Source organism: Musca autumnalis, unplaced genomic scaffold (assembly GCF_047663935.1).
Source record: "Musca autumnalis isolate F117 unplaced genomic scaffold, ASM4766393v1 scaffold_1, whole genome shotgun sequence".
NCBI classification, from domain to species: Eukaryota; Metazoa; Arthropoda; class Insecta; order Diptera; family Muscidae; genus Musca; species Musca autumnalis.
Genome location: NW_027411644.1, coordinates 253,265,252 through 253,284,420, shown reverse-complemented (window position 1 = coordinate 253,284,420; position 19,169 = coordinate 253,265,252). Strand labels below are relative to the sequence as shown.

Genomic DNA, 19,169 nt, shown 5'->3' with positions numbered 1-19,169 from the left:
ACGGGACGGAAATTAAATTAATTTTTGAAAAGAAATTAAATAAAATAACTACAAGCGGGAGATGTATTTAAACGATATTAAATACTTGCCTTGGTTATAAAATTACAGACGGAAAATTGTTAAACTACCAACAAATAAAAAATTCATTAAAATGTAATAATTGCAATTAAACACCACCATTCACAGTGATGATGATGATGACGATCAGTGGAAGTGCTATAGATAAATTACAAATTAGTGAATAATTTATGGATATGTGCTTGGAATTAAAGAAATTTAATTTTAAATAATATACAAAAGTGAATTTAAACAAAAACGATATACTGCGCCGACACACCCAGTTTATAAATAAATACCACATTTTGTGGGTTTCTGCAAATGATAAACCTGCATTTATTTAATTTAGTTTAATTTTCGTTATTTCGATAAATGATATTAATGTAGGAATTATTATGAATTAACAGGAGCTGTTCACAATTTTAATATAGTCGAAGGACCGAATAAAATCTGCACTGGGATATAATGGACTTGCTTTAATGAAAGAACCTATAATAGGCAGAAAGTGCTCAAGTTTAAATACGAGATATCCCGGAAATTCCCCCTTCAAAAAGAAAAATAAAATCAAGTTTTAGGTAAAGATATTTCGGTGCGACCCGACTAATATTTGAATGTGGCTGAAGATTTGAAAATAAAATGTTGCTTAAAGGACCAACATCCGAGAAGGGACAAGAAGACTTCTTTCATATTAGCTCAATAATATGAGATCTTAAGAACCAGAGAGTTCTTATTTCTGAAATGCTCAGGATATGTCACCAACATTACTCTGAAGGTATTTTCCCCACCGCTGAAAATTCAATATTACATTTGATCTGGGAATAGATTTTTCGAAGCATTTGTGCGTGGAGACTGATTATTTTGCATCTCTTATGAACAAGAATTTCGCTAGAGTGTAATGAACTGCAGACGATACTCTAGTAGTTAAGTACATCTAGACCATTGCTGGTCAGCAGAGAAAAGAAACATAAATTCCAATGCACGCGTGCACCCCAACAAATATTTGTTTGCACCCAAACAAATATTTGGTTGCACCCAAACATATATTATGTTTGGGACTGTTGCAAACATATATATGTTTGCTGTAAAATATGTTGGGGACATATGTTAGAGAGGCTTTTTTTCCTCCTTGTAGGCATTTGTGTGGTTTTAGATCAGGGATAGCCAGTGGGCGATTACTGAGAGTGTTTTACATTGAAATTTACGCTCACTTGCTCTCAGTAAGAGCCCACTGGCTATCCCTGTTTTAGATTCAAAATCTCCGATTGTTTATATAAGATTTATTCACGTTTTTAAATATTTTATATTTATTCCGTGTGTCTGTTCAACATATGTCGTGTCACGCGGGTATATTCATTGTGTAGCATACGTGATTGTGTCATTGGAATATTCAAGAGCAGCAGTAAATAATATTCTGTATATTAAAAAAAAATGGTTATACGGTTATAGTTTTTAGCACTACCGATCGGTATCGCGTCATTGAACATTCAGCCCTAAATGCTTGACACATTCGTGTGTACTTTTTGTGTTAGAAGAATGAGCCACGTTCGAGTGTAAACGTACCCTAGACCAATTATGACTTTTTGGGGGCTGGACCCTTGTACAACCCTAGTCCGGTGCCTTCATTTCCTATGTTCTTGATGAAACCTCAATAGAGAAATAGAAATTGCTGAGGTAATATCTAATCATATGTTTTAAATATTTAATAATGCTGCGTTCCTCCGAATAATACTTCGTGTAACACGGGTACTTCTTCTTCATACTTAATTGTAATCGAAGGACAACATTTTTAACATATGTTTTGTTCATGCAAACTCTCCGATTACCAAAATATTATTCAAATTTTGTCTTGTATGTCTTGGCCCAGGAAAAAATGATTGACTCGAGTGACCCATTACGAATAATATTAACGAGCCACCTTTTGCATTACCAGTAGTTGAAAAATAATAAGGTACTAGTTTTATTCCTAGCAAAGTTACCACATCCATGGTGTGTTTGTGTAAATAAATGGATAAATGAGTAAATATTAGTTTGGGATAACCCGTACCTCCTGACCGATCTTTATTTCCATAGTACTTTGTACGGGGGCCAAAGGCGAAATTTCAGGAAATCGATCTACTGGCCATTATTATTTTCCAATCGATAAAAAAATATTACCAGTTCATTGTTGTGACGAAAAGTGAATCCTGCAAAAATTTGTGAAAATAGTCTCAAATTTTAATAATAGCTATATATGCATATTGAAGTAATATCAAAATCTGGCCCAATTTTAATAAATTTTTGTCGAATTATTTTTTTTAGCCACAACAATGAACTGGTGTTCACTCAGTAAGACCAAAAGAAAAAATCTTCAGGTACTAGAATGGGCTTTTTATACCCTCAGCATTTATGCTAACGAGGGTATATACAATTTCATGCGGGCAAAATGTGCCTCATCGAAATAATGGTTTTAGACCCCAAGTATGTTTGGACGAAATGTGTTTCAGACAATTTGGAGTTATCCGTACGTCTGTCTGCCTGGAGCGCACGATAACTCTCGAACGGATCAACCGATTCGGTCCAAATTTTTGCTTTCGTAATATTTTGTCCAAACTTGGTTTAAGTTCGACGATGGGTTACTTCGGTCCACTCCTCCCCCACAAAAGTTGGAAAATGTTCGGAAAATTTGTGCGTCGATAACTCTTAAAGGAAGTAACCGATTTGGTCCATGCTTTGCATATAGTGAAATTTCTACCAGACTTAGATAAGGTTCCAATATGGACTCAATCGGCCCACTCCTTCGGGTACCTCCCACACAAAATTTCGGAAAAGTTCAGCTTAGGACCTGCTCTCGAATCGGTTTGATTTTTGTTGTAGCAACTTGTATTCACTGACCCCCCCCCCATACGACGGTATACGTTTCATCAGGGGTAAGTCCATACTTCCTGATAAAATATCCTGAAAGGTACAAAAAACCCCTATGACACCGTGTGTAGTGGTTGGAGCGCAAGATAACTCTCGAACGGATCTGCCGATTCGGTCCAAAATGCGGCCTTCATAATATTTTGTGCAAACTTAGCTTAAGATAAGCAATATCGGTTCACACCTTCAGGTACCTCCCCCAAAAAAGTTCAAAAATTTTCGGAAAAATTGTGCACACACTAAATCTGGATGGGAGTGATTGATTTGGTCCATACTTTACACCTCCTAATATATCTACCAGATATAGATCAGGTTCGAATATGGACTATATTTGTTTTGTTCAGTTCTTCGGGTACCACCCACACAAAATTTTGGATAAATTCACTTTAAGACCTGTTCTCGAATCACTTTGATTTCTGTTGACGCATCTTGCAATCTCTGTCTCAATTACGACAGTAAAAGTTTTTTCAGGGCAAGTCCATACTTCTCGAGAAAACAGCCCGAAAGTTGTATAACCCCCCTATGGCACCATATGTAGTGGTTGGAGAGCTCGAACCGAATACTGCGTTCGGCCACAATTTGGATATTATAATATTTCTTCGAATATTAGATGAAATTCGAAGGTGGTGCTTATAGGTCCACTCCTTCCGGTACCTCCCCCACAAAAGTTCGAAAATATTCACAAAAATGGTACGCGCGATTTCTCATAGACGTAGCAACCGATTTGGGTCAAACTTTGGATCTCTAAATATTGTCGAAACTTAGTTTATGTTCAAATTTGGGATCTATCTGTCCAATCCTTTTCTGTGTGGTTAAGGGTCTGTTCGAGGATCCTTTGGACATTTTTACCGAAGGTTTTCCTAGTGGCCCTGTTTACAGCGATATTATGTTTTTCATAGGCTAGTGTGATAAAAAAGCCCTATCTATCGTTATCCCTGCAATTTTTGAGCTGTAATCCTTTCTATACTTTTGTCGGTTCATACGCCCAACATTTTGAAAACCCCCTGAATACATAAGTTTTTTTTTTGGAAAAAAATATTTCAATCCACACAGGCTGAGGGTATATCTCTGTCGCAAAGCCGATCGATACGTTTTTACTTGTTTCTAAGAAAATTTGTCCTCAGGAACTTAGGTTAGTTTTTTTTCTACAGGAAGGTTTTAATATTGCTTAGTGATATGGGACCGAATGGTGTGTCTAACGACACGAATTGTAGTAAAGTCTTTTTATGGCTTGTGCCTGGGAAATTAATCCAGAATTGAACGTACAAGGCGGTCACATTCTAACCACTGCCCCACAGTGCCACTCTATAGAATAAATCAGAATTGACATTTCTGTCGAAAAAATTTGATCATTCTCTGAACATTGATTTTTTATAGCTGCAGTCTCTAGGTTGTATACACCTTGATACGATCAAAAATGTGATTCATCAGCACAATTGCTTTGGGCCTCAAGTATGTTTTGACGTAATCCGTTTCATACATTTTGCCCTATTCGACCTATCCACTCATCTTGTGCCTTTGCTCGAACGGATCAACCTATTCGATCTAAACTATGCAACTCGTAGGATTATGCCCAAACATAGAACAAATTCGAAGATGGGCCATATCGGTTTACTCCCTCCTGTACCTCCTCATCACAAATGCAATATTTTTCGCTAAAATGGTGCTCACGACTATTTTCGAAGGTAGTAACCGATTTGGTTCATATTTTCTCCAGACATAGATTAGTTTTGGATGTGGTCCGATGGACCTTCTACAGACAATTATTTTTTTTTTGCAAAAGTGCAAGTTAGGGACTTGCTTGGAAATTATTTGGAGCGGGATGAGCCAAGGTCATAATTCACGAGATAAAGGCCCAAAAGTGTTAACAAACCCTGCCGGCAACAACTAAAGTGACTGATGATCACGACATATGAGTGATTAAAACGATAACATAAAAATTGAGTATCCGATTTGGACGAAACTTTGCACGTGGTAAAATTTTTATCAAACAAAAGTTCTAACTTTTCGTTTAAACGCCACAAAAATGTTTTAAAATTGACGTAAAACACGGATATTTTCGCATATATTTGTGGTTTTTTACATCTTGTTATAATGTTGTCCGTTGTCTGTCATTTTCATATAGAATTTTCAGTTTTCTCGAGAAAAAAATATTCGGCGCTAAGTGGGTTAATAACGGGTTCTTAATATTGACCTTTTTGAGTCACCCAACTGCTTACGTCTCCTGCTTAAATATAAAGTTCATTGTTGTATTGAAGTACGTCTGGTTGAGGAACCCATTATTTGGTAATGAACCACCATGCAAAAATACTCATTACAAAACCCATTACTAACCCATCATTTTAACAAGGGCGTGTCGCAATAATTTCGCGCGACATGTCCTTGTTAAAATAATGGGGTTTTGTAATGAGTGTTTCAAACGTTTACTTTGCAAAAGGCGTCTTTTATTGTCCATTGAAAACTATAGAAGAATTGAAAGTTTGAAAAGAAATGTACGTACTATCACCGTTATTTATTGCCAGATTCTTCTATAAATTTTGAAAATGTTGAACAACCACGAAAGCAGTAAAAATAGTAGAAAATATATAAAAAGTGATAAAAAAAATAAGAAAACTTCTGGGATGTTTGTGGAACAATTTAAATATAATAAACTAATAGCATTTAAAAACATAAGAAATACAAATAATCATTTAAAATATTAATCAAATACAAAAAATATGAGTAATTAAATAAACATTTAATAATAAAAAATCAACAAAACAAATCATATGAAAGTTATAACAATAAATATAAAAAAGTACTTAAAATAATAAAATAAACAGTTAAAAAATTTAAAAAAATAAAAAATTTAAAATAACCAATAAAATAATAATAAATAAATAAAAAAAAAAAATCAGAAATAGTTCTTTACAAAAATTAATATATTTGTGATTATTTTAAAATGGTTTTAAAATAAATCAAATATAAAAAAATAAATAAAAATAAAATACACTTTAATAATAAATATAAAATGACACTAAGAATAGGAATTATAAAATAAATAAGAAAATTAATATAAAGAAACAATAAAAAAAACTGTGAAATATTTCTATTCCAAAAGTTCAATTATTCCTGATTATTAAAAAATATCTACAAAATTAATAAAATAAATATGAAATTACATATAAATATTAATAACAAATATAAAATAATAATGGAAATTATAATAAATAAATAAAGAACTAAAAAATATTTCTTTCCAAAAATTAAATTATTTTCGATTATTTGCAGAAAATATTCAATAAATATGTGACAATACGCTAAATAATTTTACACCACAAAACAAAAATCATCATAAATACAAATCATCAAAAAAGTTTAGCATTAAGAGAAAAAAATATGTGAAAACAACGAAATATACAAAATACAAACATTTAAATAATTATTTGAAATTAGTCAATTCAACAAATTGATTGGCGTTAAAGTGAAACAAAAAATACATAACAACGAATTTATTTTAAGAAAATCATCTATGAGACTTACATGTGTGATAAAGTGCCTTTGATTTTCGAATAAAATTTTATTTTATTTATTTTTTGACTGCCAATAAAACATCATCAACACCAGCCACCTCATCGTCAGCTTCTTCGTCATATTAACTCTATGCAATTATAGCAATTAAATGATTTTTTATGCCAGTTTAATTGCCGCCTAATCTACAACAACATTGAAAACCTATAACAACCACAAAATGCCAGTTAGTGGTTTTGAATACACTACAAGACCCTACAGCTCATTTCGGGCTAGTAGGGGTAGTTGTGCCTTGCAGCATCATACCACAGCTACATATTTGCCGTCGACGGCCAACTCGTCGGCTGCTGCGCATCACACACATCATAATTGCACCAAGATATCTTTAAATGGTGGAAATCCTTTGCAGACTTCATCATCAGCCAGTTCAATAGCAGTTAAGGGCCATCATCATCATTGCAACAGTAGCAGCAATAATAGTAATAACAACAACAATAGTAACAGCAATGGCTTGTCCTCGAATTTCACAAGGCAACAACCACTGCGTAGTAGTTTTTATGGTACCCGTTATAACCACAAAGTTGCACCAAGCGGTGGAGGAGAAACAAGCAGAATCCCCACATCCTCAAATGGTGGTGGTGGAGGAGGAGGAGCAGTGACAACATCCTCAACCACAACTGTGAGTGTAAAACCCCTTACACCCAAACTAGTGAAACGCATTGAATCCACCTGCTCTCAACAAACACATACCAAGGCTCGTGCTCCCAATCCACCATCAACGGCTACAACAAATGGTGTTCATGCCACTCCACCCACTGCCCACAAACAGTATTTAAGGCCACGTAATTTACCTCCCACACCACCTCAAAGAAAATCCTCAAATTTCGATCGTTTCCATCAGGCCAATTTAAGTATTCGACAAAAGACTAACAACAACAGCAGTGCCAATGGTAGCAGTAATCGTCGTTCATCTGCCATAAGTTCCAGTAATGGATCTCAAGAATCCCTTATACCCAAGGCCACCAACACCACTACCACCACCAACTCGGCAACAGCGGCTGCCACACAAAAGCGGGCCTATGCCAATACGGTTAGTAAAGTAGCAAAGGAAAATCAACCTAAGGACACTCAAAATGGATCTCACAATGGACCTCCCAAGTCCATAAAATCCTATCCAGCCCCCTTACCACCCACAGCTTCATTTCGCAGGAAATGCAAGGATGAATCATCCGTGTCAGCGGCCGCCTCACCAAATTTAAATCAAAGGCGTTTTATTTCCAGTGTGGGTATCAACTCATTTAATGCCACCTGTAATGCCAAGGCCTTGCCATCACCGGCGTTGCAGCGTACCAGAAACGCAACTGGTAGCAATAACTCTTCTGCTGCCCCAGCTACACCCACTTTCGGGCGTAACAAACCCACAAATTCCTCCACCAATCGAAACATTACCACCAGCTACGGGCAAAATAAAAACTACTCATCATCGATAATGGCCCACAAAACTGGCAGTACTGGTAGCAATAGTTCATCAAATCAATCCAGTGGTTCTCAGGGTTCGCCCAAATCCAAGAAAGCCTTCTCAACGAAATTCCCTCAGGGTTTGCCTTTTGAAGATGAGTTTTATCGGCGTAATCGTTCCTATTCCCAGTCCTCTTCAAGTAATTATAGTTTCTATAGCTCCAAGGGGGGCGGTGGTGCCGGTAGCTCAACAACACCGCAAACTCCCCGTGACTATGATGACGAGGAGGATGATGAATTTCAACGTAAACCCTCCAATGATGAACCACTCTATGTAGACTTTACCAAAGTCATAAATCACCACAGTCGTCAGCAGCAGCATCATCACAAATCAACACATAATGGTACCATATCTCCACAAACCACCTGGATAGGAGGTGGTGGAGTAGGAAACTCTAGCAAACTCATAACACCAACAACAACAACGAACTATGATTCTAGTCTAAATTCACCTCATTCGCAACGACGTTGCAGTCATCTTTTGAATCAAAACCCCTCCTCTACTACTCTTCAACAACACTATCAAAATTCGAACAATTCGACAGATACTCTGAACACGCTAGCGACGGCAACTTCGACATCGTCGCTACGTTCAAAAACGAAATATTCCACCTGTATCAACGATTATCTCTACGCTAGTAATGGTAAATTATCGAATAATACGCCAGCAGCTAGTGATAGTAGAAAATCTCTTTTATACTCTTCGAAATATTTGGATCCGTATCATCAAGCCGATAATGGTTATTATACGCATGCTTCACCAGATTCTTCGCCACCACCAACAACGACGACAACATCTTCACATCATCACCAGCATCAGCAGACGGACATCTACAAGGCTGTTGCATCGTGGGCTCCAAAATGTTCACATCCGACTAAGGTACGAATACCCGCCTCCGATTCGAATAACAATCAAAATGAGGATTATGTTAAGCATCGTTACCTGCCACACCATGAAATTGCCGATAAATATTATGTATCGCCATGCGTCATCGATAAGTCGGGCGACATTTTGGAGTCCACGAATCGTGAGTATAGGTAAGTCAAAGAGAGAAAGAGAGTTTTTGTGGAAATTAAAATTCAGAAAAAAATCTGGAAAAGTTTCTTCCGAATGTTTTGAGGGCAAAGTAGGGTAGCAAAAATATTTTAAAATATATATTATTGTTAGAACCATATATTTTGTGTAAGACAACATAATATAAAAAATTCTCCTCAGGTTTTCTCCTCAGTTTCTGAGGATGGTTTTTTCTATAGAAAAAATTCTCCTCAGGTTCTGAGGATGGTTGTTTCTATAGAAAAAAATTCTCCTCAAGTTCTGAGGATTGTTTTTTTTTCTAAAGAAAAAATTCTCCTCAAGTTCTGAGGATGGTTTTTTCTACAGAAAAAATTCTCCTCAGGTTCCGAGTCTACTTAGGTTCTGAGGATGGTTTTTTCTATAGAAAAAAGTCTGCTCAGGTTCTGGGGATGGTTTTTTCTATAGAAAAAAGTCTCCTCAGGTTCTGGGGATGGTTTTTTCTATAGAAAAAAGTCTCCTCAGGTTTTGAGTATGGTTTTTTCTATAGAAAAAATTCTCCTCAGGTTCTGAGGATGGTTTTTTTTTATCGAAAAAAGTCTCCTCAGGTTCTGGGGATGGTTTTTTCTATAGAAAAAAGTCTCCTCAGGTTTTGAGTATGGTTTTTTCTATAGAAAAAAACTCCTCAGGTTCTGAGGATGGTTTTTTCTACAGAAAAAATTCTCCTCAGGTTCCGAGGATGTTTTTTCTGTAGAAAAAATTCTCCTCAGGTTCTGAGGATGGTTTTTTCTATAGAAAAAATTCTCCTCAGTTTCTGAGGATTGTTTTTTCTATAGAAAAAAATTATCCTCAGGTTCTGAGGATTGTTTTTTCTATAGAAGAAATTCACCTCAGGTTCTGAGGATGGTTTTTTTCTACAGAACAAATTCTCTTCAGTTTCTGAGGATGGTTTTTTTTCTATAGAAAAAATTCTCCTCAGTTTCTAAGGATGTTTTTTTTCTATAGAAAAAAATTCTCCTAAGGTTCTGAGGATGGTTTTTTCTATAGAAAAAATTCTCCTCAGGTTCTGAGGATGGTTTTTTCTATAGAAAAATTCTCCTCAGGTTCTAAGGATGTTTTTTTCTATAGAAAAAATTCTCCTCAGGTTCTAAGAATGGTTTTTTCTATAGAAAAAATTCTCCTCAGGTTCTGAGCATGGTTTTTTCTATAGAAAAAATTCTCCTCAGGTTCTGAGGATGGTTTTTTCTATAGAAAAAATTCTCTTCAGTTTCTGATGATGGTTTTTTCTATAGAAAAAAATTCTCTTCAGTTTCTGAGTATGGTTTTTTCTATAGAAAAAATTCTCCTCAGGTTCTGAGGATGTTTTTTTCTATAGAACAAAATTCTCCTCAGGTTCTGAGGATGGTTTTTTCTATAGAAAAAGTTCTTCTCAGGTTCTGAGAAAGGTTTTTTGTATAGAAAAAATTCTCCTCAGGTTCTAAGAATGGTTGTTTCTTTAGAAAAAATTCTCCTCAGGTTCTGAGGATGGTTTTTTTCTAAAGAAACAATTCTCTAAAAAAATTCTATAAAAAAAAATCCCAGGTTCTGAGGATGGTTTTTTCTATAGAAAAAAATCTCCTCAGGTTCTGAGGATGGTTTTTTCTTTAGAAAAAATTCTCCTCAGGTTCTGAGGATGGTTTTTTTCTAAAGAAACAATTCTCAGGTTCTGAAGATGGTTTTTTCTATAGAAAAAATTCTCCTCAGGTTCTGAGGATGGTTTTTTCTATAGAAAAATTCTCCTCTGGTACTGAGGATGGTTTTTTCTATAGAAAAATTCTCCTCTGGTACTGAGGATGGTTTTTTCTATAGAAAAAATTCTCCTCTAGTACTGAGGATGGTTTTTTGTATAAAAAAATTCTCAGGTTCTGAGGATGGTTTTTTCTATAGAAAAAATTCTCAGGTTCTGAGGATGGTTTTTTCTATAGAAAAAAAGTCTCCTCAGGTTCTGAGGATGGTGTATTCTATAGAAAACAAATTTCCTCAGTTTCTCAGAATGTTTTTGCTATTGAGAACAATCTGCTCAGTTTCTGATGATGGTCTTTCTATAGAAAAAATTCTCCTCAGTTTCTGAGGACGGTTTTTTCTATAGAAAAATTCTCCTCAGGTTCTGAGGACGGTTTTTTCTATAGAAAAATTCTCCTCAGGTTCTGAGGACGGTTTTTTCTATAGAAAAATTCTCCTCAGGTTCTGAGGACGGTTTTTTCTATAAAAAAAAAATTCTCCTCAGTTTCTGAGGTTGGTTTTTTCTATAGAAAGAAATCTCCTCAGCTTCTTAGGTTGGTTTTTTCTATAGAAAAAATTCTCCTCGGCTTGTAAGGTTAGTTTTTTCTATAGAAAAAAAACTCCTCAGGTTCTGAGGATGGTTTTTTCTACAGAAAAAATTCTCCTCAGGTTCCGAGTATGGTTTTTTCTGTAGAAAAAATTCTCCTCAGGTTCTGAGGATGGTTTTTTTCTATAGAAAAAAATTCTCCTCAGATTCTGAGGATTGTTTTTTCTATAGAAAAAATGCTCAGGTTCTTAGGATGGTTTTTTGAATAGAAAAATTCTCCTCAGTTTCTGAGGATGGTTTTTTCTATAGAAAAAATTATCCTCAGGTTCTTAGGATGGTTTTTTGAATAGAAAAATTGTCCTCAGTTTCTGAAGATGGTTTTTTCTATAGAAAAAAATTCTCCTCAGGTTCTTAGGATGGTTTTTTGAATAGAAAAATTCTCCTCAGTTTCTAAAAAAATTCACCTCCGTTTCTGAGGCTGGTTTTTTTAATGTTCTCAGTTTGTCCTCAATTTCAGAGAAGGTTTTTTCTATAGAAAAAATTCCCAAATTTAAAGAAAAAAATCTACTCAGATTCTGAGGTGTATTTTTATACAAAAATTTGTCTTGTTTGTATTTCATATTGGAAGTCTGCAAAAAATTATCGTTCATTTCCCTTTTCGACAAAAATATAAATAAACAAAACATTGACACATTCACATCGGAAACTATCAATTTGTTTTTGGCATGTCGAAACAGCTGTGTTTATGCCTGTCTGGCACGAATGGCCTCTCCGATATTGAAGTGATGTTTTCATTAGCAACTTTTGTTGTTACTATTTACAAATTCAATACACACAACACTTTGGTGTTCTTTAACAACAATAAAAATTAAATAATAAAAAAATATTATTTAATATGTTATGTTTTGATGATATTTCGTGCTTCAGAAACAAAACCAAAACTATAATAAAAATAAATCATGTGCGGTTAAAGTGAATCCGCCACATTCATTCGTTGTCGTCATAATGATTATCATCATAATCATCACCGTCTCGATTAGGCGAATTAAAGATGAATCATAATACAAATCAGAAAACAAGTGAATAAACAGAAAACAACGTGGAAAGACAGCAAAACGAAAGACTTGTTCTGAAGACAATAAGCAAGAATTCCCATTGATGTAAAAGAAACAGCAAAACAAAATCACAAAACTTTGTTTAATCTGCACCGAAAATGGGCAAAACGGTGGCCATTCAAATTAATGGAACTATAAGTTAATTGGTATATAGTTTTGTTATCTTAAATGCTTTTCTAAAACAAAAGAATTTAAATTAAAAACGCCTACCAGCAGCATTTTATATTAAAATTTGCAATCAAAAATACTAGAGTTCAATGAAAGAGTTGAACCTCAACTAAAGTTTGTAATACAATTCTCCCCTTCCCCTATCTATGCCCTTCAATTTCACAGCTTTCATTGTTTTTTTTTTTTTTGTAAATTACACGAACCGCCAATTAAATCCTTTTGTGATAAAAAATTTTAAACATTTTCCTCTTTAATTCCAAAAGTGTTTTTCCTTCATTGGCAAAACCAATTAACTGCCTTCTTTACACATTTGTTGACGATGACGACGACATTTCGGTTCTTGTTCTTTCGTTTCAATTGGTTTTGTCCATGAACAACGCAGATCTTCAGAATAAGAAACCAGGGACGTACGCAGGATTTCATTTCGGGGGGGGCCCAACTTCACCAAAAATCATGAAAATTAAAAATGTTATGTATCGTTACGTAAAACTATTTTAAAGGGTTTTTTATGTATGAGAGGCACTAAGAACCTTCTGGCCTAGGCAACACGAAGTGTCGCCAGGCGTCATTTGACATAAGCATACTCAGGACAGTTTTACATACGACTATGTGTTGTGTTGTTGAGGTTATTAGCATACTTTTTAAAAATTTGGATTTTGGAAATCCTTTTGGTGGAAGAACTTCCATGCAAACAGTGCGAATATGTGGAATAAATATATACAGCGAACATAACGCCGTTTATTCTTTAAAGTACATATATAACACACTAATTTCAGTGCCATTAAAAACGTGTTGTATTACACTGTGCAACATTTTTAAGCTGATCTTGTGCAAACAATTCGAACTGAGGATTTTTTGAAAGTACAGACCCAAACGACAAGAAACCCTAGTAGGGTTTTGTTGTGACAGGTCCAGCTCGGATTTTATGGCCCCATCGGATTTTATGGCCCCATGGTTAAATATTGAGTTTTTAAAGAAATGTGGGGCTATATCTCTGAAACCAATGCGAATCTTCTTCTGACCTCTGAAGCAAATTTGTAGATAAGGACAAGAATACAATATTTGGAGAAATAATGAACTCGAAAAACTACATTTATTGCCTCAAATTTCAAAATATATACAAAAATACCACAACTTTTATACATTTCGCACCGTATCTCCAAAACCGTTAATTTTTTCTGAATATTTTCGTTTGGAAAAATATTCCCTGGAATGTAATACACAACTCTTCAGAACATGTCATAGTTGTAAAATGCCTCTATCCCATTGTTTTCATTACATTTTTAACGACGAACGAAATGCGAGAATAAACTGTTTGTTTGAAATGTGTTTAAAATACGTGTTGTGAAGGATATGATGAAAAATACCGCTGAAACAACATGAAGTAAGCATTTTAGAGTTTCAGAATGTTCTGAAGAATTGTTGAGAACTTTATTTGGAAGATTTTTGCAAAAGGTTACTTAGTGCAACTCCCAATAGTTTAGCCGATACTGACCAGAATTTCAGCAATTATGTAAAATTTTCTATATTTTATAGATTTTGATGCCCTAGGTGGAGTTTTTCTTGTGTGGTTTCTTCAAAAGATAAGTTCTACTAGTTTAGGGCTACAATATTGCTAAAGACAGCAAGGCCAAATTCCTATTCGTTTCTGAGATAAAGGCCTGATAAATGCAAAAAAGGGTAGATTTAGCCCGGTTTAGGTGAGGCCATAAAATCCGAACTGGATCTGACAGCACAAAACCCAACTAGGGTTTTTGTAGTCTAAATATGTACTTTCAAAAAATCCATACTAGAAGTTGTTTGCATTTTCAGTGTTGCATAGTGTTATTGTAAGAAAATAACATTCTTTAAGTGCATAAAAACACCAAAGCTTTACTATTTTACCAGAAGTGATAAAGTCAATGAAAGCCAACTAAACATTCAGAAAGTTACATTAAAAAAAATTATCAGGAGCTGGGCGATGCAATCTACGACTCATTGACTCCGAATCCAACTTGTAGTACTTGTTAGCTAAATCCTGAAAAAAATAGGTTGAGTCGAAAAACTCCATCTGATACATCAATGGTTTCCAACAACCAATCACTTCTGTCAGCACAGCGGAGGCAAACTTATAAAAATTCATAACTTTTGATTTCTGAAAAACCAGAAAAAGTAACAGTCGGGTTTGCCTACAGAGACATACCTTCAGTCTGTGTGAGTTGAGACTTTTATATATAGACAGATCGAATACGGGCTACATAGCCAATTTTTGTTCTGTAAATTGTATACCCAGGAAGTTTCAGAATTTCGTCTCCTTTTTTGGACGTATAAATTTTCCGACAATAACTTCGAAATATTTGGGGTGTACAACTTCTCGATTGTTGGCGTTCTGATCAAAAATGTGACTTCTATGAAAGCGCAAAAGTTTTGCACTTTTGTACAGACGATACCTGAAAGAATCGACTGATATCGTTCATTTTGGAAGTGGACCTAATTTTGGAAGTCAAATTAGTTGGTCGGCGTAAGATTTAGAACTTTTGGACCAATATTCGAACGTACTCTAGGTCTCGAAAAAATCGAATTGGACTTTGCTCACGATTTTAGGGAAATTTTGAAGTCTGGCTGGGGAAGTGTCCAAAGGAAGTTTGAACAAAATATTGCGAGATCCAAATTTTGGACAAAATATTTTCATCTGTTCGAGAGTTATAATGGGCTCGAGCCATACAGACTGACGGACGGATGAACTGGGATAAATCGACTCCAAATTGTAACGCGGGTTACATTTTTATCATTAGCCTAACGGCTGAGGGTACAATATCACGGTGCTCTTGAACCAACGTAAAACAGACGAGAAAAATCCAAGAACAAACAAAAAATCGCTGAAGGGATTTTTAAATAAATCGCGGTCAAAGTTCACATTTTTAGGTTTTCGCGACTTTGCTTGAAAACTGCAAGTCCTATCGACTGGGCTAAGGAAAATGTTGTAGCTTTAAAAATTGGTTGCTAGGATTTATCATTTTTGAGATACAGAAGTTCCAGTCACATTTTTAGGTTTTTTGTTAGGTTTTCACGATTTGCTCAAAACAGTAAGTCTTATGGGATTACAGAAAATCTTATAGCTGTGACAATTCTCTACAAGTTTGAGATTCGTAATTTTTCCTCGGTTGTACCATTTTTGATATATATACGATTAAGTTGGGAAATTGCTGTCATGACATTGTTTTATAAGGAGACGATACAGTCAGTGAATTGTCCCAATTTGAATTTCTATATCTCAAAAATAGTAAAACGTTTGAAAACATCATAAAAGAACAAGTATTTTCACTGCTACAACATTTTCTTTAGTTCCATTTGGATAGGGCTTGTGGTTTTCCAGCAAAATGGTCAAAACCTGAAAAACTCTAAAAATGCGTTTTTTTTATTTTTTTCATCTATGAAACCAGGTGTAAGCTTCATTCGTTTAAAATTGATTCAAGAGCACCGTTATATACAATACAAATACAATACCAATACCAAATAACCAAAGTTAATACAATACCAAATAACCAAAGTTTGAGCATTAATTTCGTTTACGATTGCTTTCAGCTACAAATTTGTTACTGATAGGAAAAAATTCAGATGGGCTTGCTATTTATAGCAGATATCATCACTTTATTATGCACAACAATAAATTTTTCTCCATTATTTTCTCCCACTATTTAGCAATAAGTTAATATAAAATAGGAATACAAAATTTTGATATAAGCAGTATATCAATTTGCTAATTGGTTTTCGAGATATACTCCACGGAAACCCTTGATATGTCCAATAGGCACTTCATTTTATGTACTTCTAATCCGCACAATAATGAATTTGTAATCCTTTTGAATACGAATTCCACAACACAGGCATGGCATAAGGGAGGAATTCAGGTTTACTGGAAGTTTCTCTCAAAGAGCGTATTCAAACGAAAAAAATTTGAATATTTCTTCAGACAACTTGTTGACAAAGTACATTTTCAGTACAGAACCTTCAGAACAATATCAGTTTTCATTTGAAATTTCAAAGACAAACATTATTTTAGAGAACAAATCGTAATAATTTGTTAAAGTAGCTCAAAAAATTTTGTCGGACCAAACCATTTCGGGGGGGGCCCGGGCCCCCCGTGCCCCCCCCTGCGTACGTCCCTGTAAGAAACCTTATTTGGAATGCTGCCTTGGCTATTAAAAGTGGCGACACAAGCGAATATATCGCAAAAGGAACTCTATAGTGTTAATCTTATAAACCTCTTAAGAAATAAAGAACAAAAAAGTAAAACAGGAAATAAAACACTTAAAATAAAATACTTGAGTGTTGAAAAAAATTAGATTTTAATCATTGAAAAATTGATCAAATTGTTATGGAAGTACACACACAACGCCTCTAAACAGAACAACAAGGTTAATAGAGGTGTTCTATTGTGTCTTTTGCTGTTGGTGGTTGATAGGGGAACTTTTTTGGTAAAACAAAATAATGGCATTTGATAAAAAAATTAATTAGAAATTAATTTTCTTGGAATACAATTTTAGAATTATTATAAAAGATAAGACGTAATCGAAAAGGGGAGATATTGATTTTTTCTATATATTTTTTCTGTAAAATAACTAATGACAGAAACTGAAACTATTTTTGTGGTAAAAACAATCCTCACAAACTGAGGTGAATTTATTCTTTAGAAAAAATACAACTCCGAAAAATACACCATCCTCAGAAAATTAAGATAATTTTTTCTATAGAAAAAACCATCCTCAGAAACCGAGAATTTTTTCTATAGAAAAAACCATCCTCAGAAACTGAGGAGATTTTTTTTTTATAGAAAAAACCCATCCGCAGATGCTGAGGAGAATTTTTTCTTTAGAAAAAACCTTCCTCAGAAACTGAGCAGAATTTTTTTAATAGAAAAAACCATCTTCAGAAACTGAGGAGATTTTTTTCTTTAGAAAAAAAACCATCCTAAGAAACTGAGGAGATTTTTTTCTATAGAAAAAACCAACCTCAGAAACTGAGGAGAATTTTTCTATAGAAAAAACCAAACTCAGAAACTGAGGAGAATTTTTCTATAGAAAAAACAATCCTCAGAAACTGAGGAGAATTTTTTCTATAGAAAAAAAACCCACCTCAGAAACTAAGGAGCATTTTTTATAGAAAAAACCATCCTCAGAAACTGAGAATTTTTTCTATAGAAAAACCATCGCCAGAAACAGAATTTTTTTCTATAGAAAAAACCATCCTCAGAAACTGAGCAGAATTTTTTCTATAGAAAAAACCCACCTCGCTAACTGAGGAGAAGTTTTTTTCTAAACAAAAAGCCCACCTCAGAATCTGAGATTTTTTTCTATAAGATAACCATACTCAGAAATTGAGGATAATATTTTCTATAGAAAAAACTATCCTCAGAAACTGAGGAGAATTTTTTCTATAGAAAAAAACCATTCTCATAATCTGAGGAAAATTTTTTCTATAGAAAAACAAAATTCCTTAGAAGCCGAGGATAATATTTTCTATAGAAAAAACCCATCCTCAGAAACTGAGAATTTTTTCTATAGTAAAAATATTCTCAGAAACTGAGGAGATTTTTTTGTATTGAACTCACCATCCTCAGAAACTGAGGAGAATTTTTTTCTATATAAAAAACTATCCTCAGAAACAGGATAATTTTTTCTATAGAAAAAAACTATCCTCAGAAACAGGAGAATTTTTTCTATAGAAAAAACCACCTCGGAAACTGAGGAGAATTTTTTCTATAGAAAAAACCCACCTCAGAAACTGAGGAGAATTTTTTCTATAGAAAAAAACTATCCTCAGAAACTGAGGAGAATTTTGTCTATAAGATAACCATACTCAGAAATTGAGGATAATTTTTTCTATAGAAAAAAACATCCTCAGAAACTGAGGAGAATTTTTTCTATAGAAAAAACCCATCCTCAGAAACCGAGGAAAATTTTTTCTATAGAAAAACAAAACTCCTTAGAAGCCGAGGAGAATTTTTTCTCTAGAAAAAACACGTCCTCAGAAACTGAGGAGAATTTTTTCTATAGAAAAAACCATTCTCAAAAAGTGAGAAGAATTTTTTCTACAGAAAAAGCCATTCTCAGCAACTGAGGAGAAAAAAAAAACATCCTCAGAAACTGAGAAAATTTGTTCTATAGAAGAAACCATTCTCAGAACCTAAGAAAAATTATTTCTATACAAAAAACTTTAGAAACTATCCTTCAAATTTCGCTTTTATTTTCAATTTATTAATATCTATGCGGAATAATTTTCAATTTACAAAAATCATCCAAACAACAGACACATACAAACGGACGCATTTACAACTGAAATCCGATTGCAACAAAGCTCTCCGTAAACTTGATGTTAAAATACATTTTATGTATTTTGTATTGTTATTGTGATTAAATATGGTCAAATCAAGTTTTGTGATGTTGTTGATGTAGCTGTCGACAATGTTGGTGCCGGTTCCTGTTTCTTGCTAATAGACCGAATCAACAACAACAATTGCAACAAAAATATAATAATTAGCCTACAAGGCTAGACACAGATACAGCTAGACAACAGACAAACAAAAGTTTACATCAAAACAGAG

At 34.2% G+C, this 19,169-nt stretch overlaps 1 protein-coding gene across 10 annotated transcripts in view; it reads left to right on the top strand.

Moving 5' to 3' along the window:
- Nucleotides 1–19,169, top strand: part of Doa (CDC like kinase darkener of apricot) — a 470,031-nt gene that overhangs the window by 181,226 nt on the left and 269,636 nt on the right. For 4 of the 10 annotated variants that reach the window (XM_073960746.1, XM_073960745.1, XM_073960744.1 and 1 more), the window contains exon 2: nt 6,226–9,021. The exons of the other annotated variants lie outside the window; for them this stretch is intronic. In XM_073960746.1, coding sequence (XP_073816847.1) covers nt 6,686–9,021 — 2,336 coding nt within the window. In that variant the 5' untranslated portion in view covers nt 6,226–6,685. The remainder of the gene's footprint in view (nt 1–6,225; nt 9,022–19,169) is intronic. 10 annotated transcript variants of the gene reach the window in all.